The sequence below is a fragment of the Gigantopelta aegis genome, chromosome 11 (genome assembly GCF_016097555.1).
Source record: "Gigantopelta aegis isolate Gae_Host chromosome 11, Gae_host_genome, whole genome shotgun sequence".
Classification (NCBI taxonomy): domain Eukaryota; kingdom Metazoa; phylum Mollusca; class Gastropoda; order Neomphalida; family Peltospiridae; genus Gigantopelta; species Gigantopelta aegis.
The window spans coordinates 25,804,558-25,832,073 of NC_054709.1; the positions used below are offsets into that span (position 1 = coordinate 25,804,558).

Genomic DNA, 27,516 nt, shown 5'->3' on the forward strand with positions numbered 1-27,516 from the left:
TACATTTATTCACTGACTTACCTTATTTGGGTCCAAGATCTTGAACAATTTGTGCGATGCATCTGATTAATATCAGCTTTCAAATTTCGTCACTTGCAAATATTTTCTCCACAGGAAACACGTGTTTTTGGCAAGGGAGACTACTACGTTTAGTGTGATTCAATATAGTCGTACATCCAAATACCAGCTTTCATATTAAACGGCCAACTGTCGTGTTAATAAAAATGTTAACATTTACTGGTAACGTTGATTACATCACGTAAATTACTTCAAGTGCTTCTACACTCCCAGTAATACATTAAAATAATGTAACATGTAGATATATGGTTCATTTAGATTACTTGGTATCACTGCATTGCGTACACAACCTGTGGGTGGTTGGCGCTATACATTTTGTACGATATAGGCGGTCACGTAGATTACATGCTTAACACAACTCTTCACAAATTACACACTGTTTTGCAATATGGAGACAATATTTGAATTAAATGTAACAAGTGTATTTGTCATCGATTCGGTGATGTTAGAGCTCTGAAGTATGAATGTGTCACGTTTTTCCGTCGTTATATTAGCATAGTGAATTAACAAATGAAAATGTAACGTAGATTACTCGAATTTGGGCGACAATGTTCAAAATACTAGAACTTTTTTGTGTGAAAATACATTATTTAAAATTTTCACATGAATACTATTGAATATTACAGAATCTTAGCAACGCATATGTATTGCAATAGCTGTTGCAAATATTATGTTACGACTGTATTAATTTTGCATGTTGTCCAAGCGACAACGTAAAATTCGCGAAATTACTCCTTTCGATAGATAAATTGGGATTTGTTTTTTTAAAGAACCCAATCTGTTTCTGATTGTCGACGTTAGTACTGGTTTATAGCTTTTAGTAAATGATAACTTGTTATCCTAAAACAATATTTAGAATGGCTAGTCGATGGCGACAATAATTTTCTTAAATTGGGCAACATTGGTGAGAAAGGGTGTATATTTGTTTCCATTAGTAGCAAAAAATAGTTAATGGATGTCAAACAATTTTGTAATTCTGACTCGTAGTCATTTGGGGAAACGCGCTACATTGTTCCCAATGCAGCAAGGGATCTTTTATATGCACCTTCCCACAGACAGGATAGCACATACCACGGCCTTTGTCTAGTCCTGGTGCACTGGTTGGAACAATACATAACCTAATCAGCTGAATGGATCTACCGAAGTGGTTCGGTCCTTCGACGCAATCACTACAAGCGAACACTCAACCGACTGACCTAAATCCCCCCCCCCCCACATTAGTAGCAAGGGATATTAATATGAAACCATCTCACAGACAGGATAGCACATACCACGACCTTTGTCTAGTCGTGGTGCACTAGTTGGCACAATAAATAACCTGAATCAGCTGAATTCGATCCACCGCACCAACAAGCGTGGTTCGGTCCCCCCCCCCCTTCGACGCAAGCACACCACAAGCGAACACTCCAACCGACTGACCTAAATCTCCCCCCCCCCCCCCCCCCCCCCCCACACACACACACATATTAGTAGCAAGGGATATTAAATATGAAGCCATCTCACAGACAGGATAGTATTTTTATGAACAAATGAAACACTATACAAATTAAACCCTAAGATGTGTTTGCTATTTTCTGGAGTAAAAAAAAAAAAAAGAAGAGATTATCGGGGGTGTACGGCCCTGTTTACCACTAGACTACGTCCCGTCCTACTCTTATGATTACCGGCCTCGGTGGCGTCGTGGTTAGGCCATCGGTCTACAGGCTGGTAGGTTCTGGGTTCGGATCCCAATCGAGGCATGGAATTTTTAATCCAGATACCGACTCCAAACCCAGAGTGAGTGCTCCGCAAGGCTCATTGGGTAGGTGTAAACCACTTGCACCGACCAGTGATCCATAACTGGTTCAACAAAGGCTATGGTTTGTGCTATCCTGCCTGTGGGAAGCGCAAATAAAAGATCCCTTGCTGCCTGTCGTAAAAGAGTAGCCTATGTGGCGACAGCGGGTTTCCTCTTAAAAAAAAAAAAATCTGTGTGGTCCTTAACCATATGTCTGACGCCATATAACCGTAAATAAAATGTGTTGAGTGCGTCGTTAAATAAAACACTTCTTTCTTTTTAGTTTTGTGACACTTCATCTTTGCATTTAGCGCACACGCAGCTGACTGATTTGACAGCTGGGAGTGAATTGCGTGCCAGTTTGGTTGAGTGGCAGTCCTCTTGTGGACGTTAATCAACTGCCCTGTCAAATTTATCCGGGGAGAATGACATTCGTCGTGGGAAAAACTACAGTTCGACCTTGTTCTGCCAAACTAGTTTTGCGAAAGTGGCGTTTCTCTTTAATTAGTTTATATATTGACCTTTACACTCTAGGATATTTCCATTAATTTAGATCGAGTCACAATAGTTTGGGTACATCTAACGTTATACAGTTAATGGAAGGAATGGATGTTTAACGACACCCGAGCAAGACAATAAATAGATTAAAGGGACATTCCTGAGTTTGCTGCAATTTTTAAGATGTTATCGACTAACAGAGACTTTTTAACGATTGTAATTGCATATCAAATATATTTTTCTGCGTAAATTATTAGTGGCTGTATATTAAACGTGTTTCTGATCGTTCTAATATTTGTACTAGGTCAAACTTCATTTTATCGTACCGTATATTTTTTCGTACGTACGAATTTATTTGAAGATATAATCCAGTTTGGGCTTCTTACAAATATTAAGACGACCAGAAACTTTAAATATACGGACACTGATATTCTAAACAAGAAAATATATTTAATATGTAAGTTTAATCGTAGAAATATTTTATTAGTCGGAAACATCTTACAATGCAGCAAACTCAGGAATGTCCCTTTAAATAAAACAAAAGAAACTTGAAGCATCGGCGGTGTCGTGGTTAAGCCATCGGGCATAAGGCTGGTAGGTACAGGGATCGCAGCCCGGTACTAGCTCCCACCCATATAGCGAGTTTTATCGACTCAATGGGTTAGTGTAAGACCACTATACCCTCTTCTCTCTCACTAACAACTATTCCATTGTCCTAGACAGACAGTCCAGATAGCTGAGGTGTATGCCCAGTGAAGCACGCTTGAACCTTAATTTGATATAAGCTCAAAAATAAATGAGGGGAAAAAACGGTGTGTGAGATAAAGGTAATTGACAATCGACAACAGTACATTTGATTTTTCGAAAGCTTTCAATGAAACACCTACCCATTGCTTTTACAGTGATGAAACCTTTTGGCAGAATCGATGGGCAGCGATCTTCGCAAATGCAGAAATGAATCTTGGTTTCACTTTCCGGAGAATCGTACTTCAGTTAATATTGACTGCTTTTAAATTTCTTCAAGCCGGTATTAGTAGAAAATAATGTTTATGGCATTACACCTCTCATATTAATGTCCGACGCAACGCTTTCAATGATTTTAATTATACACATTTAACCCACGCACCAGTTTTGTCTCTCTCTCTCTCTCTCTCTCTCTCTCTCTCTCTCTCTCTCTCTCTCTCTCTCTCTCTCTCAATAGCCGATGTGTATTTTTGTGTTAAAGATTCAATCAAAACACACACACACACTCTGCTAATCACCTCTCTCTCTCTCTCTCTCCTCTCTCTCTCTCTCTCTCTCTCCCCCCCCCCCCCCATATACAGAATAGCACATACCATTGCTTTATGTTACCACAAAGAAGTACAGAAAGGTTCGTTTCACAGACGCGTCGTGTAACGCTGATACTGGGTAACAACATGTAACTTTGATGTCAAGACTGGACTTGAAAATAATCAAACTAAACCTCTGTGGCATCAGATTTAGAAGAAAAACAAAACATATTTGTATTTCAGACACGGTAGCTGGCTACTATTTGGTCGTCGACGATTGCCGAAGTATTACACACTATCCTCTATAGCCCTCCCCTACAACATATTAATAAGGGGAGGGCTAGATGTGACTCGAGCTACGTACAGGTTGCATGGTACCAAAGAGAGTTCCGTGTCAAAGTTCGAAGTGTACCTCAAATATTTACGGAGTGAAAACAGCTGTGGCTGTGATTAGTAGTAATACTTGACATCGATTATTTGTGAAAGTACGATTATCCATTGACAATAAATAAATACACTTCTATTTGTTATAGTCATTATGCAGTATATACCTGAGGTTGAAACTAATGCAGGGTACCCCCAAAAATGTAACTGCAATGTTCAGCAACAATGACGGTTGCTAATAAAGAACATTAATTGAATCTCTTAAATGGTATGTGACCCCCTATTTTCTTGAAGCTAGATTAGATGTGACGTGCCACTTTTTATTACTGTACTTTCTGGGTGTGTTGATACGCTTCTTTTATCAGGTTTTTTTTGTTTTGTTTTTGAAACGTTAACATTATCGACAATAGGAATTGAGTTGGTCTATTATAACCTATACTGTGAGATAGCAAAGCTGCAATAGTTTAGTAAATGAGGTCCCTGTTGACGAGAACATTCCGGACAGTGAGTGCGCGGCATGGCCCGGTTCACACTGAGGATGACCATCTTTCTATAAATTAAATTAATACGTCAGATGTGTTTGGTTGGAGCCAGCGCAACACAAAACGCATCATCCCAGGTTCACAGTCTGCACGGGGATTGCACTCTGCACATAGTGATTTGAAAGAGTGAAGCCTGGTCGAGACTGCACCGCTCAAATCATCTTGCCAAGTCGAAAAGATATAACGGGTTTTAGGTCGGACAGCTCACGGGGTTAACTGTGTGTCAAATACGTTTTTGACACCACAAGAGCACGTTAATTAAACGGACATTCCTGAGTTTGCCTCAACTTTTACGGTGTTATCGACTAACAGAACCTTTTTAACGATTGTAATTACATATCAAATATATTTTTTCTGCGTAAAATATTAGTGGCTGTATATTAAACGTGTTTTCTGATCATTCTAATATTTTTACTAGGTTAAATTTCATTTTATTTCCTAAAAAAAAATTTTTTCGCACGTACGAAATTATTAGAAAACAGAATCCCGTTTGGGCTCCTGACAAATATTAAGACGACCTGGGCCCTATTCCACGAAGCGATCTTAGCCCTAAGATCACCATAACTGCACACCTAATATACACACTTACGGTAATCTTAGCGCTAAGATCGCTTCGTGGAACGGGGCTAAGAAACACATTGAATATACAGACACTGATATTCTAAACAAGAAAATATATTTAATATGTAAGTCTAATCGTAGAAATATTTTATTAGTCGGAATATCTTACAATGCAGCAAACTCAGGAATGTCCCTTTAATTAGACATCGGTCATTGGTTGCGGCATTTTGGTAAATTGTTACTTCTCTGTTGTTTTGTGATAGATGTTTTGTTGATGTTGTTTACGTCCCAACCAATACCTCACGGATGGTATATCAAAGGCAGTGGTATATTTGCTGATCGGTCTGGGTTTTTTTTGGGGGGGGGGGGGGGGGGGGGGGCTCTTAGCACTACGGTTCAACACGTTTCGCTCTCTAAAAGGACGCCCGCTATATTTGTTTCCATTAGTAGCAAAAAATAGTTAATGGATGTCAAACAATTTTGTAATTCTGACTCGTAGTCATTTGGGGAAACGCGCTACATTGTTCCCAATGCAGCAAGGGATCTTTTATATGCACCTTCCCACAGACAGGATAGCACATACCACGGCCTTTGTCTAGTCCTGGTGCACTGGTTGGAACAATACATAACCTAATCAGCTGAATGGATCTACCGAAGTGGTTCGGTCCTTCGACGCAATCACTACAAGCGAACACTCAACCGACTGACCTAAATCCCCCCCCCTCCCCCCACATTAGTAGCAAGGGATATTAATATGAAACTATCTCACAGACAGGATAGCACATACCACGACCTTTGTCTAGTCGTGGTGCACTGGTTGGAACAATAAATAACCTAATCAGCTGAATGGATCCACCGAGGTGGTTCGGTCCTTCGACGCAAGCACCACAAGCGAACACTCAACCGACTGACCTAAATCCCCCCCCCCCCCACCACACACACACATATTAGTAGCAAGGGATATTAACTATGAAGCCATCTCACAGACAGGATAGCACATACCACGGCCTTTGATACACCATCTATTGTGCACTGGCTAGAGCGAGAAATAGCCTAGTGGGACCACCGATGACAGGGTTTCTGTCAGAGGGTAAAATGGGTATGGGGCCATACCCAAATTATTTCTCAGATTTTATTATTTTTCAGATGACCTTAAAAAAGCCCTAATGACTGTTATCAGAACTGTATGATTTTCTTAAACCTAAAACCTAAACCTAACCCATTTTCCTTCCCCATACCCACTATCGACTGCTGTTGCATCCAGCACACACATTGTAAATATATGTGTTTCATACCGCTATACCCAATTTTTTTTTTCCGGCAGAAACATTGGACGGGGATCGATTCTAGACCGACCGCGCATCAGGTGAACGCTTTACAAGGGCCGTACCCTGATCAAAATGCTGGGGGGGGGGGGGGGGGGGTATTTTTATGAACAAATGAAACACTATACAAATTAAACTCTAAGATGTGTTTGCTATTTTCTGGAGTAAAAAAAAAAAAAAAAAAGAGATTCTCGGGGGTGTACGGCCCTGTTTACCACTAGACTACGTCCCGTCCTACTCTTATGATTACCGGCCTCAGTGGCGTCGTGGTTAGGCCATCGGTCTACAGGCTGGTAGGTTCTGGGTTCGGATACCAATCGAGGCATGGAATTTTTAATCCAGATACCGACTCCAAACCCAGAGTGAGTGCTCCGCAAGGCTCAATGGGTAGGTGTAAACCACTTGCACCGACCAGTGATCCATAACTGGTTCAACAAAGGCTATGGTTTGTGCTATCCTGCCTGTGGGAAGCGCAAATAAAAGATCCCTTGCTGCCTGTCGTAAAAGAGTAGCCTATGTGGCGACAGCGGGTTTCCTCTTAAAAAAAAAAAATCTGTGTGGTCCTTAACCATATGTCTGACGCCATATAACCGTAAATAAAATGTGTTGAGTGCGTCGTTAAATAAAACACTTCTTTCTTTCTTTTTAGTTTTGTGACACTTCATCTTTGCATTTAGCGCACACGCAGCTGACTGATTTGACAGCTGGGAGTGAATTGCGTGCCAGTTTGGTTGAGTGGCAGTCCTCTTGTGGACGTTAATCAACTGCCCTGTCAAATTTATCCGGGGAGAATGACATTCGTCGTGGGAAAAACTACAGTTCGACCTTGTTCTGCCAAACTAGTTTTGCGAAAGTGGCGTTTCTCTTTAATTAGTTTATATATTGACCTTTACACTCTAGGATATTTCCATTAATTTAGATCGAGTCACAATAGTTTGGGTACATCTAACGTTATACAGTTAATGGAAGGAATGGATGTTTAACGACACCCGAGCAAGACAATAAATAGATTAAAGGGACATTCCTGAGTTTGCTGCAATTTTTAAGATGTTATCGACTAACAGAGACTTTTTAACGATTGTAATTGCATATCAAATATATTTTTCTGCGTAAATTATTAGTGGCTGTATATTAAACGTGTTTCTGATCGTTCTAATATTTGTACTAGGTCAAACTTCATTTTATTTCCTAGAAAAATATTTTTTCGTACGTACGAATTTATTTGAAGATATAATCCAGTTTGGGCTTCTTACAAATATTAAGACGACCAGAAACTTTAAATATACGGACACTGATATTCTAAACAAGAAAATATATTTAATATGTAAGTTTAATCGTAGAAATATTTTATTAGTAGAAACATCTTATAATGCAGCAAACTCAGGAATGTCCCTTTAAATAAAACAAAAGAAACTTGAAGCATCGGTGGTGTCGTGGTTAAGCCATCGGACATAAGGCTGGTAGGTACAGGGATCGCAGCCCGGTACCAGCTCCCACCCATATAGCGAGTTTTATCGACTCAGTGGTTAGTGTAAGACCACAATACCCTCTTCTCTCTCACTAACAACTATTCCATTGTCCTAGACAGACAGTCCAGATAGCTGAGGTGTATGCCCAGTCAAGCACGCTTGAACCTTAATTTGATATAAGCTCAAAAATAAATGAGGGGGAAAAAAGGGTGTGTGAGATAAAGGTATTTGACAATCGACAACAGTACATTTGATTTTTCGAAAGCTTTCAATGAAACACCTACCCATTACTTTTACAGTGATGAAACCTTTTGGCAGAATCGATGGGCAGCGATCTTCGCAAATGCAGAAATGAATCTTGGTTTCACTTTCCGGAGAATCGTACTTCAGTTAATATTGACTGCTTTTAAATTTCTTCAAGCCGGTATTAGTAGAAAATAATGTGTATGGCATCACACCTCTCATATTAATGTCCGATGCAACGCTTTTAATGATTATAATTATACACATTTAACCCACGCAAAAATTTTGTCTGTCTGTCGTCCCCCATCTCTCTCTCTCTCTCTCTCTCTCTCTCTCTCTCTCTCTCTCTCTCTCTCTCTCTCTCTCTCTCTCTCTCTCTCTCTCTCTCTCTCTCTCTCTCTCTCCCAGTGGTAAAGTGTTCGCTTGATGCGTGGTCGGTCTAGGATCGATCCAAGTCGGTGGTCCCATTTGGCTATTTTTCGTTCCAGCCACAACTCCACAACTGATGTAACAGGTCGTGGTATTTGCTGTCCTGTCTGTGCTATTGTGTATATAAAAGATCCCTTGCTGCTAATCGAAAAAGAGTAGCCCATGAAGTTGCGACAGCGGGTTTCCTCTCTCAATGTCTGTGTGGACCTTAACCATTTCATTCATTTTAACTAGTTTATCGTACTCATGTACCACTGGGGATTTGAACACGCAGGTTTTTAACCATATGTCTGACGCCATATAACCGTAAATAAAATGTGTTGAGTGCGTCGTTAAATAAAACATTTCCTTCCTTCCCCTCTCTCTCTCTCTCTCTCTCTCTCTCTCTCTCTCTCTCTCTCTCTCTCTCTCTCTCTCTCTCTCTCTCTCTCTCTCTCTATCTCTGTCGTATTAATTAAATAATGCTAATAATACCACAAGCACACAATGATATCGGAATCAAAGCCGGTGGTAACAAGTGTTATCAATGGTGACGGAAAGTGCAAGAACGACCTTGCTACTAATGGGTAGGTGTAGCCTGTGTGGTAACAGCGGGCTTCCTGATCAAAACGTCTTCAGCTGCATGTATGGTAGCGTGTTTGATCCGTTAGTGGATTGAATCACGAACAGAATACGATCTCGCCAGTCTATCAAAATGAGAAGACTCGGATTCACGGCACGAAAAGCCGATTATCTAATCATAACCGTTTTCTATCGTTTTGAAGTCATTAGATGATGCAATAAAAAACAGTTCTGATTATTTTGTTTTGCGTCATAGACGGTTATACCCTGGTTTTTGGGTTGAAATGTCGCTTTGATGTATTTTGGCTCATACTCTAATATAACAGTGCTCTTATTCTAGAAATCTGTTAAAATGTACACTATTATATTGATCGACAGTTCCAAAGCACGTAATATACTCTTCAAAAAAAGAAACGCAAAAGGGTACAAATGGGTTATAACTCCGATTTTATGTTTCCTACCGGTTCATGCTTTGTGAATATAAGGTCATTGCATGTCCCAAACACATTCCCACGGTTACATTCGATAAAACGCAGCTACTGTACAATAAAGTTCCAAAATGTGAATATTCGCAAAAACGCAGCTACGTGCAAACCATGTCCACTGCACGTGCGTTGTCTGCACGTGCAACATGAACACCGACAGTATAAAAGTGCAGGGTGTTCGCTTGCCTGGCCTCTGTATCTGGCCGACAGTTGACAATCCAGGACATGCCACGTCTCAGTGAACCGCAGATAAACAATGCCATCGGCCGACTAGACGCAGGCGAATCCAGAACGGCCGTTGCCAGGGCATTCCATGTGTCCCCAAGCACCATCTCCAGACTGTGGGACCGTTACCAGCAACATGGATCAACACGTGACCTCCCTAGATCCGGTCGACCACGGGTCACTACCCCCGGGCAGGACCGCTACATCCGGGTACGCCACCTTCGGGAAAGATTGACTACTGCCACCTCCACAGCCGCAGCAATACCAGGTTTGCGCAGGATATCCGACCAGACCGTACGGAACCGCCTACGTGAGGTAGGAATTCGTGCCAGACGTCCAGTTCGAGGTGTCATCTTAACACCACAACACCGTCGACTCCGACTGCAGTGGTGCCAGATTCATCGACAATGGCCTCAACTGCGATGGAGACAGGTGTGGTTCAGTGACGAGTCCCGATTTCTGCTCCGACGGCATGATGGAAGATGTCGCAGGCGTCGTGGTGAACGTTATGCGGCAAACTGCGTGCAGGAAGTGGACAGATTCGGCGGGGGTAGTGTCATGGTGTGGGCAGCCATCTCACACACTGGCAGAACTGACCTGGTCCACGTGCAGGGCAACCTGAATGCACAGGGCTACATTGACCAGATCCTCCGGCCACACATCGTTCCAGTTATGGCCAACGCCAACGCAGTGTTCCAACATGACAACGCCAGGCCTCACACAGCACGTCTCACAACGGCTTTCCTACAGAACAACAACATTAATGTCCTTCCTTGGCCATCGACATCACCGGATTTGAACCCAATTGAGCATCTATGGGACGAGTTGGACCGACGCCTCCGACAGCGACAACTACAGCCCCAGACCCTGCCCGAGCTGGCAGCAGCCTTGCAGGCCGAGTGGGCCACCATCCCCCGGGACGTCATCCGTACTCTGGTTGCTTCAATGGGCAGGCGGTGCCAGGCAGTTGTCAACACCCGGTATTGACTCCAGATGACCTTGACCTTGGTGGTGTGTCCTATCACTTACTCACAATGGACTAGAGTGAATTGTGAACAATCCTGCAACATTTGGTAATTATCGGACTCACCATTCAATAATTAAATCAATTCTCCAAATGTTACGACAATGTGGTTTTGCGTTTCTTCTTTTGAAGAGTATATATACATCGGCTATTTAGCACTTTAGACGACGTGTGTGTGTGTGTGTGTTTTTATGTATTTGTGTGTGTGTGTACATACACGGACAGATGATAACTGGTTACTGTCTTACGATATCGGCTTTATCATGTGAAATTTATAGCGTTTGTATGAATTAAGTTTGTTTTGTTTAACGACACCACTAGAGCACATTAATTTATTCATCATCGGCTATTGTATGTCAAACACATGGTCATTTGGACACTCATAGTGAGGAAACCCGCTACATTGTTTTTCATTAGTAGCAATCTTTTATATGCACCACACCTCACACAGGATAGCACATATCACGGCCTTTGATATACCAGTTGTGGTGCACTGGCTGAGACGAGAAATAACCTAATGGGTCAATCGACTGGGATCGATCCTAGACCGACCGCGCATCAAGCGATGGTATGTGCTATCCTGTCTATGGGATGATACATGTAAAAGGCCCCTTACTACTAATGGACAAATGTAGAGGGTTTTCTCTCTAAGACTATATAAAAATTACCAAATGTTTGACATCCAGTAGCCAATGATTAACAATTCAATGTGCTCTAGTGGCGTCGTTAAACAAAACAAATTTTGCTATTGAAGCTCATGTACAGATGACCTTTCATTCAGCCACTCAAACCATTACTTGCAGAATCATAGCACCCACATAAAAATAAGCTGAAAACGTTTCAGAATTATGCCGAGTATATACGAAATTCTTCGGGTGAATTACGAATTATGCCGAGTATATACGAAATTCTGCGGGTGAATTACGAATTATGCTGAGTATATACGAAATTTTTCGGGTGAATTACGAATTATGCCGAGTATATACGAAATTGTTCGGGTGAATTACGAAGTATGCCGAGTTTGTGTATTACATGAGCGACAAGCAAACTGAATTGGAGCGACTATAATAGTATATATAAATTTAACTGTCTAGAGAAAGTGCCGAAATAACTATAATTAGGTTAAACACCAAAATACCAGTAATTAAAAATGTAGTACGGCCTCAAACATTATTTTCTTACAATATGCAGAACTATAATACAGAGATACTACTGTGGTATATTTAGGACACAATTTTTCTTACTTTTAAATATCTCGAACTTAGACTTATATTTCGAAATCTGGACTTGTTTTGTCGAGTGCTTAACTTATCTTGTTAAGATCAGGACATATTATCTCAAGATCTCGACATATTATGTCAAGCTCTCGGCCTATTATGTCAGGGGTTTCACCTATTATTATAACCATATTCCACTGCATACGTATGTGATGACAAGAAATAAATCATGCATTCGACAATGTAACTGAAGATTTCGAGATAACAAGTCGACATCTCAGCATAAAACCCACTTTCCATTGACATTAGCACAGAACAGATCGCTCATCGATAGATCTGTTCGTACGTTTTTGAACACACCGCTGAGCTCCTATATCTGAGAACGCGTGCCGGAACCTTTCTTGAACAATAGCGTGGAAATAAAGTTTGTTTTGTTAACGACACTACTAGAGCACATTAATGTATTAATCATCGGTTATTGGATTGATACATATGGTACTTTTGACAGTAGATTTGTTCATTAGTAGTCAAGGGCATCCCACAGACAGGGTAGCACATACCACAGCCTTTGATACCAGTCGTGGTTATCATCTTCGGCTGCTGGAAGAAGAAGACGTGCTTGAACCGGCTTCGGTGGTTGTTTGTTTTGTTAACGACACCACTGGAGCACATTAATGTATTAATCATCGGTTATTGGATTGATACATATGGTACTTTTGACAGTCTTAGAAAGAAACCCGCTATATTTGTTCATTAGTAGCAAGGGATATATAATATGCACCATCCCACAGACAGGGTAGCACATACCACAGCCTTTGATATACCAGTCGTGGTGCACTGGCTGGAACGAGAAATAGCCCAATTGGCCCACCGACTGGGATCGATCCTAGAACGACCGCGCATTAAGCGATCGCTCTACCACTGGGCTACGTCGATCAATCTAATTAAAATTATCTCCACTATTACATGTGGATCCAACAGCAGCCCGTTGGAGCTCATGTCCAGTTGACCTTTCATTGGACCAATCAAAACCTTACTTGCCAAATCATGCCAGTGATTTGAAAAGAATTCAAAACACTAACAAACTCTGTCTTGGACAGACAGCCCGGATTGAGGTGTGTGTGCCCAGAGAACCTTAATTGGCTATAAGCACGGTATACGAAATGATTCGGGTTAATTACAAAGTATGCCCGGAAACAAATTTCAATATAAAATGTGAGTGTTTTAAAATATAAAATTCGCAAAAAATGTATGCAATTTTATTTCATCTAGTACCACTGTTCAAGACGAAACATGTAGGGGGTTAAAAAAAAAAAACGTGATGGTATAGCCATAAAATCTGTTTGTGATACTAGTATACAATCCAGAGAATTTTTTATTACTGCACTTGGTAATTTCCCCCTGATCAATCTAATTAAAATTTTTTTTTCAATGTTGAAGTAGACCAACGAGTTCGCCTATTGCATAAATTGTCTCACCCGATATTTTTAGAATTTGTATGCTCCCGAATAACGCTATAAAAGGCGAAGTGTCATTGGTCGATATTTAAATTGCTATTTGTAGATGAAATGTAACCTGGACATGGGAGTCAACGCAATGCTGTTAGATCTACTGGTAGACCAGTACAGCTAATTTTAATGAGATTGTTGATCGATAAGACACTTCAAAATGTTTCTCCTTTGCCATCAGTCGACATGATCATGTAACGTTAGGTCACTACAAAACGCGAAGGAGGACAGAATGATACTCCACCAGGCATTAAATTAAATAACGGTACTAACACGCTAAAGTCATTTATCAAAGTCTTTTCATCTGCCGTTGGGTTATGTCGGGCGAAACAGCGCAACTAACTCGAATGTCTCATCTAATGACAGAAATGAGTTCATAAAAACGCCCTAGATGCGAGGATACGGCAGTATTGGTGCAATATTTCCGTGATGGAGCGTGTGAATGTGGGTATAAAATGATCATAACTGATTCGCGTCAAAGCTTGATTAGTGGAGATCGGCAAACTTAACATATGTTTTTCGTTTTCTTTACTTGGCGGCGTGGGTATTAAACGTTCTTGCAACGGTGTAAACGGAACACAAGTCCGTAGGAATACATGTCCCGGAGGGAAAAACAAAACACATAAAAATAATCCAGGTATGCTAGTCCGGGTTGGTCTATGGTTGCTAAGTCCGATAGGATTACTCTTCCTGGGGGGGGGGGGGGGGGGGGGGGGGGGGGGGGGATGAGGGAGGGGCAGGACCTAACCCAGTGGTAGGTCAGTCTACGATCGATCCCTGTCGGTGGATTCATTTGGCTATTTAGTTCTAGCCAGTGCACCCTGACTGGTTCATCAATTGCTGTGGTATATGCTATCCTGTCTTGGATGCTGCATATAAAATATCCCTTGCAACTAATGTAAAAAAATGTAAGACTATATGTCACAATTGCCAAATGTTTGACATCCAAAAGCCGATGATTAATTAATCAATGTGCTCTAGTAATGTCGATAAACAATGTTGTTTTTATTTTTTTATTTTTTTTAAATTCCTTTCTTCCTCTTCGAACTACTGGCTACATCTCCGCCTTTGGGGGAACGTGAAATGAAACTACATAGACATCTTTCACTAACAATTATCATCAGCCCAAGGACAGACAATCCATATAGCCCAAGCGTATGCCCTTGGAAGTTCGCTTCAGTGTTAATTACGGTACTTACAAGGGCGGAACGTAGCCGAGTGGTGATCGGCGTCGTGGTTAGGCCATCGGTCTACAGGCTAGTAGGTACTGGGTTCGGATCCCAGTCGAGGCATGGGATTTTTAATCCAGATACCCACTCCAAACCCTAAGTGAGTGCTCCGCAAGGCTCAGTGGGTAGGTGTAAAACCACTTGCACCGACCAGTGATCCATAACTGGTTCAACAAAGGCCATGGTTTATGCTATCCTGCCTGTGGGAAGCGCAAATAAAAGATCCCTTGCTGCCTGTCGTAAAAGAATAGCCTATGTGGCGACAGCGGGTTTCCTCTAAAAAAAAACAGTGTCAGAATGACCATATGTTTGACGTCCAATAGCCGATGATAAGATAAAAAAAATCAATGTGCTCTAGTGGCGTCGTTAAATAAAAACAAACTTTTAGCCGAGTGGTAACGAGCGCGGTCGGTGTAAGATCGGTCCCCGCCGGTGGGCCATTTGAGCTATTTATCTTTCCAACCAGTGCACCATGACGGTATATAAAAAGTCGTGGTATGTTCTCTCCTGTCTGTGGGATGTTACATATAAAAGATCCCTTACTACTAATGGAAAACTATACCGGATTTCTTCTCTATGACTGTGTCAAAATGACAATACGTTTGACATCCAATAGTCGATGATTAATAAATCAATGTGCTCTAGTGGTGTCGTTCAAACAAAACAGATACACTTTAATTGCACATAAGGGCGGGACGTAGCTGAGTGGTAACGTGCTGGCCTGATGCGCGGTCGGTTTAAGATCGATCCCCGCCAGTGGGCCATTGGGCTATTTCTCTTTCCAACCAGAGCATGAATGAATGAATGAATGAATGAATGTTTAACGACACCCCAGCACGAAAAATACATCGGCTATGTCAAACTATGGTAATGCAAATAAATAAAGTGATGTCAAGGTTCAAACAAAAAAACAGTGTAAAGAACTGTGCAAAAATACAAATACAAATATCAAAGAATTTTACGGACACCGAATTTTACTCTAAACTTCAATTTGTGCTGTATTGGCCATTCTGAAAGAGAATGTTACACCCCTGCACCACGGTGAGGTTACAGCACGCGCAGGGGACCAGAGCATGATGACTGGTATATAAAAAGTCGTGGTATGTTCTATCCTGTCTGTGGGATGTTAAATATAAAAGATCCCTTACTACTAATGGAAAAATGTACCGGATTTTTTTCTCCATGACTGTGTCCAAATGACCATACGCTTGACTGTCGATGATCAATAACTCAATGTGATCTAGTGGTGCCGTTCAAACAAAACTGATAAAATTCAATTGCTTATGGCAGGACGTAGGTAAGTGGTAACTCGCTGGCCTGATGCGCGGTCGGTTTAAGATCGATCCCCGTCGGTGGGCCATTGGGACATTTCTCTTTCCAACCAGTGCACCATAACTGCTTGATCAAAGGTCGTGGTATGTTCTATCCTGTCTGTGGGATGGTACAATATAAAAGATCCCTGATTACTAATGGAAAAATGTTTTCTCTCTAAGACTATGTGTCGGAATCACCCAATGTTTCACATCCAGTAGCCGATGGTTAATAAATCATTATGTCCTAGAGTTGTCGTTCAAACAAAAACAAAATAACCTAATTGCATACAACCATGAACCCAATAGCCGATGTGTATTTTTGTGCTGGGGCGTCGTTAAACATTCATTCATTCGTTCATAACCACGAACATATAGGAAAATGAATCACTCCACCCCGGACCTATCAGCCGGCGATGTGAGAAGTTGGGGCCCGCGGTGACAGTAAGTTCAAGTTCAAGTTCTTTATTGCTTTAAAGGGACATTCCTGAGTTTGCTGCACTTTTTAAGATATTATCGACTAACGGACTTTTTAACGATTGTAATTACATATCAAATGTATTTTTCTGCATAAAATATTAATGGCTGTATATTAAACGTGTGTCTGATCGTTCTAATATTTGTACATGTACTAGGTTAAATTTCATCTTATTTCCTAAACTATTATTTGTTCGTACGTACGAAATTATTTGAAGACAAAATCCAGTTTTGGCTTCTTATAAATATTAGACGATCCGAAACACTGATATTCTAAACAAGAAAATATATTTAATATGTAAGTTTAATGGTAGAAATATTTTATTAGTCGGAAACATCTTACAATTCAGCAAACTCAGGAATGTCCCTTTACGTTTATACAGCTTATCGGCATAACACAATGTACACCTTTGGTGGATAGATGTACGGTGATTAAAAATTAGCCAGACACCAGACACGGGGAAATTGTTAAAGAGGGCAGAACTGGCGTGCGTGTTCATTTGACTTAATTATGTAAGGAAACTGCAAACGCCGCAACTAAACTGTCGGTTCACTCCCATAAGACAGACGTCCCATAAGGCAGACATGCCATTTGATAGACAAAAATGGGTTATGTAATGTATCCTGACACCCCTGACTGCGTTAATGGCATTGCTAATCTGCTCAGCAAATGCTGCAGTGCAACAGCAATTAATTAATGAGTGATGCAAACAACAGCGAGAGCTTAAGTAATCTGGTAAATGAATGTAAAGATTGCTTTGGATTTTTGCAGTATCTCCATTCAATTCATTTCACTTCAGATTGACAATGTTTTGTTTTTATATCAATGATTACCGCACAGTTATGACAGTACCTATTTAAAAAAATTGTTATATCTACCAATTCCACACAGGCAACTAGGAGAAGTTAATTGTAATCTGCTAAACAGAATTAACAAATGTAAAGATACTGTGTTTTATGATGTCCGTGTTTTTAGAGTTTAGCAACATCCGTATACAATTCATTTCACTTCAGATAGACATTGTTTGTATATCAATGAATATTATGTATCTGACGACCAATGTCTTGTATTTCATTGACCATACATTTAAACCATAGCTAAGCACAGAGATAACATAAAAGTTCTTATATATTAACTGCATGTAGCTACCAAAAACAGTCATTCAATTTTTTAGTCATGGCTGGTCTTAGAAGGATAGAATTTGTTCAATCACAAAAAGGTTCACCACAAGTAATATTGGATGGATTTTTATTTGCAAAGAATCGCACCAGAGGGGAAAGTGTTCACTGGAGATGCGTGACAAAAACGTGTACCGGGAAATGCACCACTGTCGGCGAATTTGTACGGAACACATCGGAACACAACCATCTTCCAAGTGATCCGAATGTTGCTCGGATCACTTGGTATATGTATGTGTATAAATAAATCTAATTTTATATAATTTTGTTATGTGTTTTGTATTTAATTGTATCCGACTATTCCATTATTTACTACATGTATTATTCAAGGTAAACGGCAGGTAATTAGTAATGGGTCTTGTGTTGTTTTAACGCGTCTGCGTTATGGGACGTCTGTCTTATGGGAGGACACCAAACTGTCTGGCCAATGGTTTCAGCAGACTGCTAATTCAATATCCAATTGTTTGTGATACAAGAAGAAGAAGAAGAAGTTTGCTTTGTTTAACGACACCACTAGAGCACATTGATTAAACAATCATCGGCTATTGGATGTCGAACATTTGATAATTCTGACTCATAGTCGTCAGAGGAAATCCGCTACATCTTTCCTTATGCAGCATGGGATCTTTTATATCGTATGCACTTTCCCACAGACAGGATAGCACATACCACGGCATTTGATATACCAGTCGTGGTGCACTGGCTGGAAAGAGAAATAGCCCAATGGGTGTTCGTGATACTGCCACGTCCCAAAGAGGACAATACTGCTCTATAAATGAGAGGCTAGCAGTCTAACTTAAAGTTTGTTTTGTTTAACGACACAATTAGAGCACATTGATTTATTAATAATCTGTTATTGGATGTCAATCATTTGGTAATTTTGACGTATACTCTCAGTGCATCTTTTATATGCACCTTCCCACAGATATCACAGCACGTACCACGGACTTTGATATACCAATCGTGGTGCATTGGCTAGAAGTAGAAATATGCCAATGGGTCCACTGTCGGGGATCGATCCCAGCTCGATCGCGCATCAGGCGAATGCTTTACCACTGAACTACGCCCTCTGTACGGTGATTAAAAAGTACCCAGAGCCCAGTTTCAGGAAAATTAATACAATTAAAGAGGGCAGAAATGGCATGTACGTTCATTTAACTTCATAAACGTTGCAACTAAACAGTCTGGCTGTCCAAAAATTTAAAAAAAAATAAAAATAAAGCAATAAAGAACTTGAACTTGGCTAATGATTTCAGCTGATATTCAATTGTTTGTAGTACAGCCACGTCCCAACGAGGATAAGAGTGCTCTGTAAACGAGAGGCTAGCAGCCTCACTAATGTACATCGTTGACATGTTGTCAGTTTGCTGTCAACTTAATCTAATTGGTAAACGGAAAGAAACAGGAAAAAAGAGAAACAGGAAAAAAGAGAAACAGGAAAGAAGGAAACAATTTTGGCTAGGAAAAAAAGAAACAGGGAAAAAAAGAAACGGAAAGAAAAAACAGTTTTATTTCATACTTTGTTGACAATTTTATTCTCATATATGAATTTCTTTGTATAATTTAGGTCATAAGCACTTGGTAATACATAATACATACACTAATTAATACTAGAATATGAAGTCATTAGGAAATATTGATATTCAAACCTTAGACCCCTCCTATAATTTTTATTGTGATCTTAAGAAATATACAAGATTTTCCCGCCCATTCCTCCAATTAAATCGCATTCATTAACACATCATTGCATTTCAGAAATATAAAATATAAATAAAATCATATACAGTACATGCACCCTTATACATACCAAGACTGACTTTCTTGGAGCACTTACACCAAATCTTGTTCTTCCTAGTAGCTAACTTTGGTATACATGTAATCATGATAACAAATTTTTGATTCACCTTTCTGACTCTTGATGACCTCCATTGTAAATGTTTTCATATATTTGTGCTATTTATTCTAATGATTGCACTAATGATTCTGAGGAATGGTGCTCCCTCACATTTTGTATATTGATATCATGGGTAATTAAGCTGGAAGCCATCTGGGAGGCCATATAAGATAAAGGGCTTCTTAAAGACAATGATAATTTAAAGAACCCATTGGATAGGTCAAGGACTCGATGACAATTAAAACTCAATTGGGTAAGTTAATTGGGAAATATTGTGTAGTCTTTCTTTCTTTCCGTTTCTTTTTTTCCTGTTACTTTTTTTTTCCGTTTCTTTCTTTCCTGTTTCTTTTTTTCCTGTTTCTTTCTTTCCTACAATCGTCAACTTTGCTTCAGAACATGATCCCACGAGTTGGGCAAAACCTAAACTCATCAGTGGCGGATCCAGAAAATCCATATAGGGGGGCGCCAGTGACATGAGATGGAATGCCAAGGAAACTTTGGGGGAGGTTTGGAGGGTGATATATAATATATAATAAAATTATAACTATCTCAAAATGTAGGGGGCCCGGGCCCCCCCCCCCCCTTAGATTCGCCTCTGCTCATGTTTCAAGGAGCTATGAGTAATTATATACACGTGTATATATATATATATATATATATATATATATATATATATATATATATATATATATATATATATATATATATATATATACAGGCCTCACGCGAGGCGAAGTTTTTAGCAGCAGGGAGACTTGAATTTTTAATAAAAAAAAAAAAAACAAAAAAGAAGTTATTTTAATACAGGTGCAACTCTTACAATATGTATTTTAATTTGTATTATTTTTTTACCGTCTGTACTGCTAATTGATGGATATATGCTCTATAGTTTTTTTGGGTGTTTTTTAAATCACCTTTGAACATGTCGCCTTCTTTAAAAATAATAAAATGTAAATTGAACAGCACTAATTTAACCATTTAGAATTCATTCATTCTCACAAGTTTGTCTTCTCATTTCATTTAATAACTACTCCATGCAGATTATTGTTCTGGTAGATTAATCTACCACGGTCAAGCTTAGATTACCCAGAGGCAATGAAATGCGTTCCACAGACACAGTTTCTTAATTGATACTGTGGAGTTGTCGGACTGAATGCGTACTAGTATCCGTGAAGGTGTGAAAATTGCTTATCTGCTGCAACTTGTCACTGTTGTTTAATATTAAAAAAAAGTTTATAGAATTGACACGGGCACTTTACCGACTTGGGGATCCAGTTTAGGTGGCCATTTGGTGTGTAGGACATGTTACCTTTTATTACGAGTGCATATACATTAAAAATATACTAGGGCAGGTTTGCTTGTATTATTTTATAATTTCGATATCTGTTTTCTATGTTGAAGTTGTTCATTATGAACAAGTCTACGTAAAACTACTTAATGTCGAGGTCCGCTGCTCCAAACGAATATTTTTTCAATGTATTTTCCGGTGGAGCATGACCCAAATTCCCATAAAAATCATAGTCTAGACCCCCACCCACGTTTAGGCCATCTATTAGTGCCAGACACGGATGTAGGTTGAGCTAGACAGTCTACCGGTATCTGTGAACCTGCTGCCAGTCTCTCTTCAAACTCTCAGACACTTCGCACTTAATTATTATTTATGAATAGGTATTCCTCAAGTTCTTCACCATTCATCCGGGCCGAGACGTAGGCCAGTGGTACAGCGGTCGCTCAGTGCGCGGTCGGTGTGGGATCGATCCCCGTCGGTGGCTATTTCTCGTTCCAGCCAGTGTTCATCACATTGGCCAAAACATATGGATATACTGCACAACAAAAGAAACGCGTCCAATTACACATGTCCTGTATATAATCCTTACTGCGTATATTATCATATGATACTAATTTAAAAACCAATTAAAAATAAAATTCGTATAAAGTACCTTGAAATCACAAAACAATAGTTGTCTTCTATTTCACACCACGACCTAAAACAATACAATTCATTATCATGTTCACCACTAAAACAAATGGAGATGACCATCTGCGGATTTGGAAGTGTCTCTAATATCGTATACCCTCAGGACATTTCGGAATGTTTTCAAATTATTTTTAAATCACTGGCAGGATTCTGCAACTGCAAGTAATGATTTGATTGGTGGACATGAGCTCCAGCTAAGTTGTGTTAGATCCACATATAATAGTGGAGCTAATTTTAATTAAATTGAAAAGGAAGGAAATATTGTTAAAACGCACGTAGCACATGGTATTTACGGTTCCCGACTATGCTGCATCGAATGATGTTTCCGACCAATAACAGATACTGCAAAAATAAAGCCGTCGCCACTTTTCGTTCCAAGGGATGTAGCCCATATTTGTTTTAATGGAATTTAGTTGGAAGGATAACATCTTCCATCCATGAAATCTTTTTGATCTGTTGTACTATCCTTGCTGATTAATTATAGAGATTTCCTCTGGATTTGTTTTCATAAAGTGGTATCAGTGCCTAGTATTCACCCCCCCCCACCCTCCCCCCCATCAACAGTTATGATTTCGTTCAAGAAAATGTATTCATGTATAGGACTCACATGAGGGACGTCTATCCTCAAAAATATGAATCTCGTTCTGAATTGTTGATTGCGCGGTCGGTAACGGTTTTTTTTTTTCGGTGCAATCATTGGGCTATTTAGCTCCACCATTACGCGACTGGGATAACGAAGCCAGTTGGAGCTCATGTCCCCCTATGGGACCTTGATGATTATAAATAATCCCTTGCGAATATCCTGGGGTTGGGTACATGTTTTCTATCTAAAATTGTTAAAATATGGTTTATTTTGAAAATCCAATAGCCGATAATTTATAACTGAATGAAGATGTGATTCTAGTGGTTTGTCGTAAAAAAAAACAAATTTTTTCATGTCGAGTTGAAGATTCTTGTAACCCACTACGTACGTACTGGTATGGTTCATTGTAACTGCGGCTACTATTTTGGTATAGACTCGCCCGTAAATGTTAGCGTAAGATCTCCAGGGGAACGTTATAAAAGGCGAAGTGTTGATTGGTCAATCTTAAATTATTATTTACAGACGAAGATGTGGACCTGGTCACATTGGGGATGCAGCAGGTGGACAGTTAGCAAGACAGATTAAATAGAGGCATTCGTATGCTGGTCATGAAATATCGTATTCCCTCAGGAGAAGGAATGTTTTTGGCCATTATTTTTAAAGCTCTGGCAGGATTCTGATCAACTGCAAATACGGTTGCATGATTGGTGGACATGAGCTCATAACTGGCTGGTTTCAGATCCAATGTAATAGTGGAGCTAACTTTTAATTAGATTGTTTTTTCTGCAGACTGTAAAACGAATTAGCATGTGGTTTAAAGGGCACATTCCCGAGTATGCTGCATTGCATGATGTTTGTCCCTAAAGTTAACGTTATGATAATGCATGAATACAGCTTTCCACGGTTTTGTTTGTAGCCATATTTGTTTAATGAATTTAGAATCAGTGGAATGGTAGTCATCTTATTATAATGTGAAATGCTCTTTTGCGTCTGCTGTACTATCCTTGATGATTAATTATAGTAGATTTCCTCTGTATTTGATTTTAGATAAAGTGGTATGAGTGGGTGTATGTGACCCGGACACAAAGTCATCAACATTTGTTTTCGCCTGTGGCGAATTAATGTATTCAAGTCGGGCCGTGGACGTAGCCAACATGTAAAGCTTCGCCTTGATGGGCGAACGGTCTGGGATCGATTTCCGTCGGTGGGCCCATTGGGCTATTTCTTTTCCAGCCAGTGCACCGCGACAGGTGTGGAAGCCAGTGTGGTAGTAGTTACGTCCCTACCTATGGGATGATGCATATAAAACAAATCCCTTGCTACTTTGGAAAACTGTAGGCGGGTTTTCTATCTAAAATTGTAAAAAAAACAACCGTTTGACATCGCTAGCCGATGATTCATAAATAAGATTTAGTGGTGTCGTGTACCCCCAGGCGATATTCGGTTTTTTAAAATAAACGAGTCAGTTTGTATTCTTGTAATGTTACGTCGATGACCGTGGACTAATAGGACCATTGATAATTACTGCTAATGTTTTGGTATTGGCTCTGCAAGTAAAATGTTCGCGTAAGTCAGGGGAAGAATACTAACTTGCTTTTATTGCTGTCACTTTAAGGCGATTTTAATTCAGCAGATGTGGACTTATCATTGTGGAAGCGGCAAGCCGGACAGAAGGGAAGACAGACAGATGTAGAGGGGTCAGGGCTGATGCTGTCTATAATATGTCATATGGATATAATACTTATATAGATTGCACTTTTAAATATCATACAAACAGGGTTATGAGTCACACGTCGTCCTAGACGAACCTCGCTGTTTCATCTAGGTTATTCTCTAATAAACATGTATTAAAATCCATGACGTCGTTGGTTTTAGCACGTAGTTACTTGAATGAGACGGGTAGGGTTTTTCACAGATTACCAAGTGACCTTGAGAAGAGGTAATTCCTTTATGTTGTTTCATGTTGTGACTGGAAGCATTTTGTGTTACACGTTATTGAATACACGTATAATGTTTTAATTAACAAATGTTGATCATGTTAAAATTAAGTTATATTGTATTATTAAGTTCTACTGGATCTGGGTTTCATTTATGTTGGATGTCGGTTTGGTTTCCTGATAATCACCAAATGTGTGGGTGTTCGTTTTCACGTGAACAGTTAGCATATGTGGTATACTAGGATACCTAGCAATATCTAATTAAGTGATCAATCTGGGTTGTGATTAAACAGTCCACTGCATTAAGTAGGCGGCAGTATTAAGCGACCAGCGTTTATTGTTAATACCAAATTCCATAAGAAATATTACACATTAACCTGTGTAAGCAGCTACCTTGTCTACATGGCCACTTAATAATAATACATTATAAGATCTTATCTCTGTCATACCGGGTGAGCTTGGTGTATAACCGTCTCTTGCAGATAGATCCTAATGCAAACAGTATTGGACAATAGTGTTTGCATTAAAATGGGGGTGCAGGCTTCCCCGTGACAAGAAGTATATACTCCAACAACCTTTGTAATTACACAAGCATTATAAATATATTTTCAGAAAAACATGGCATCTGGTCGCATAAACACGTCGCTTCTTCACAGTATCGGATGTTTTAGATCAAGTTTTGGCTGACAATCAAGACGTTGATAACATTATTCTTCTGCCTCCAGAAGAAGATGGTGATGTAACAGATGACGATGAAAACGAGGGCGACAGAGCTCCTCACGATGTTCCTGGGATTGTAGAAGCTGACATCCAAGTGACAGGCGAAGAGGCTGATTCTAAAGTTGGAGATATAGAGCAAGTTACTCCAGCCAAAAAACTCAAAATGAATGTTATCTGGAAGGAAAGCTCAGAGGATATCAGCGAAATGCCCAGAAAAGATATAGGCAAACCTTGTGAGCAACATCCCGAGCTCGTAGACAAATCCCCCTATGAGTTATTCATGATGTACTTTAGTGAGATTTTGGACCATTTGGTTTGTGAAACCAATAGATATGCAGCTAGACAGAACGACCATACTTTCAATATTAAAGAAGATGACATGAAACGTTTCTGTGGTATCTTCTTACTGAGTGGATACCACACGTTACCTCAGCAGTACATGTATTTGTGCACTGACGAAGATGTCGGTGTTCCTTTAATTAGTTCTGCAATGCCACGCAACCGGTTCAAGGAAATAAAAAAAATACTTGCACATGGCCGATAATGACAAAATAGTTGAAAATGACAAATATGGGGAAATCCGACCTGTATATGATTTGCTAAACGCGAAACTGAAACAGTTAGGAGATTTCGCACCCGCTCTGTCCATCGATGAGCAGATGCTTCCCTATTTTGGTCGTCACTCGGGGAAGATGTATATGCATGGGAAACCTGTCAAATTTGGTTACAAATTATGGATAGTTCCATCTCACACAGGATACCCTTTCCATATGATGCTGTACTCGGGCAAGGAGAAAGACAAGTCACCAGGCGATTTACTTGGGACAAGAGTAATCTTTGAGCTTTTACATCACATCAGGGAGTCTCTGAGTCACACAGTAACTTTCGACAATTTTTTCACAAGTTACGATGTTCTTGTTAAACTCCAAGAAAAGGGGTTTGCTGCTCTGGGAACTGTCAGGCGTAACCGTCTGTGTGGTTCTCCTTTGCCCAATGCAACTGATGTTAAGAAGACGGAAAGGGGTTCTTACAAGTACTGCAGTGATGGGAAGCTGGTGGCTGTGGTTTGGAATGACAACAGGCCGGTTTATGCCGCTTCAAACCACAAAAAGGTAACCCCAACAGTAGTAAAACGTCGCTTCTTGCAGTCTGAAAAAAGTACATCCATCTTGATTGCCCTGCAATTATTGATACTTACAATGGAACAATGGGAGGGGTTGACCTGTTTGATCGCTACTTGAGCGACTACAGGCCTTCAATACGTGGCAAGAAATGGTACTTCCCGTTCTTCACCAACGCGCTCAATGTCTGTGCTACAGCGGCGTGGAGAGTTCACAAAGAGCTGGGCGGCGCTGAAACTCATTTGGTATTCCTAAGATACATCGTCCGCACCCTTTTGAAGCAGGTAACTACCAAGAGATGTCTCGGGACACCACGGTCAGTTCTTCCTGACATACTGTACGACGGAGCAGGGCACAACCAGGACAAAACCAGCAAGGAAGGCCGACGCAGACTGTGTGGGAAGAACACATTCTACAGATGTGTAAAATGCAACCAGCGACTACACCAGAAGTGTTTTTTTCCCGTATCACTCCAGAGCGTGAACGATGTAGCAGCAAAACACTGCCACCGAATTACTCAAAACCATGTGCAGACTTTAATTAATCTAATTAAATGAAATACAAAACAAATTAGTTACCTTTTGTATCTGAGTAAACAATAAAAATAAAAGCCAACGATTTTACAAGATTGAGCAAGTGTTTATTGTGTTGTTTTAAGTTCACTTCGAGCTGGAGCAGGAGCCGCATGTCTTAGGAGGTTGATGCCACTGGAATTTCTGCCATTTGTTTCAATGTTACATGTGTCCCCTGTTAAATACATTAAATATAATTACCATATAATAAACGTCTTCAGCAAATGAAATGAGAGACTATCCATAATTAATTTTAAAGTTTTAAAATATTTTGCGTTTGCTGCAATTTGTAAGACGTTATCTTCTAACAGAGACTTTTTTAACGATTGTAATTACATGTTAGTGGCTGTATATTAAATGTGTTTCTGATCGTTCTAATATTTGTACTAGGTTAAATTTTATTTTATTTCCTAAAAAATCTCTTTTTTTCGTACGTACGAAATTATTTGAAGACAAAATCCAGTTTGGGCTTCTTACAAATATTAAGACGACCAGAAACACATTGAATATACAGACACTGCTATTCTAAACAAGAATATATATTTAATATGTAAGTTTAATCATACAAGTATTTTATTAGTCGGAAACATATTACAATGAAGCAAATTCGGGAATGTCCCTTTAAAGTCGTTACAATGTGTTGTTTTTTAAACATAATTATATGTTCTATTTTTAATTTAATCCTATTCACATATCTTTGTTTCACACCCAATAGCCGATGAGCATTTTTGTACTGGGGTGTCGTTAAACATTCAGGTCCGAATGTATGTAAGGTGAACATCGCTCCTTTATCTTAAATGCGTGTAAGTCGTAAACGAGGCTAAAATTAAACTTGTACAGCCGTGGCTAAATGCCTGCGTTTATCGTGTAACTTGTACTGGTCTTTCTATAATTGGAGACAAAAATGCCATCCGCAAGT

The 27,516-nt window shown here is 39.8% G+C and overlaps 2 protein-coding genes across 2 annotated transcripts; both read left to right on the forward strand.

The window, feature by feature from the left end:
- Positions 1–16,518: 16,518 nt before the first annotated feature.
- LOC121385117 lies at positions 16,519–25,448 on the forward strand. Its single transcript, XM_041515653.1, has 2 exons — positions 16,519–16,561; positions 24,841–25,448. The coding sequence occupies exons 1-2, from the start codon at positions 16,519–16,521 to the stop codon at positions 25,446–25,448; spliced, it is 651 nt and encodes a 216-aa protein (XP_041371587.1).
- A 663-nt stretch (positions 25,449–26,111) lies between these two features.
- On the forward strand, positions 26,112–26,582 carry LOC121385118 (piggyBac transposable element-derived protein 3-like). The gene has a single exon (XM_041515655.1). The coding sequence runs from the start codon at positions 26,112–26,114 to the stop codon at positions 26,580–26,582; it is 471 nt and encodes a 156-aa protein (XP_041371589.1).
- The last annotated feature ends 934 nt before the right edge of the window (positions 26,583–27,516 follow it).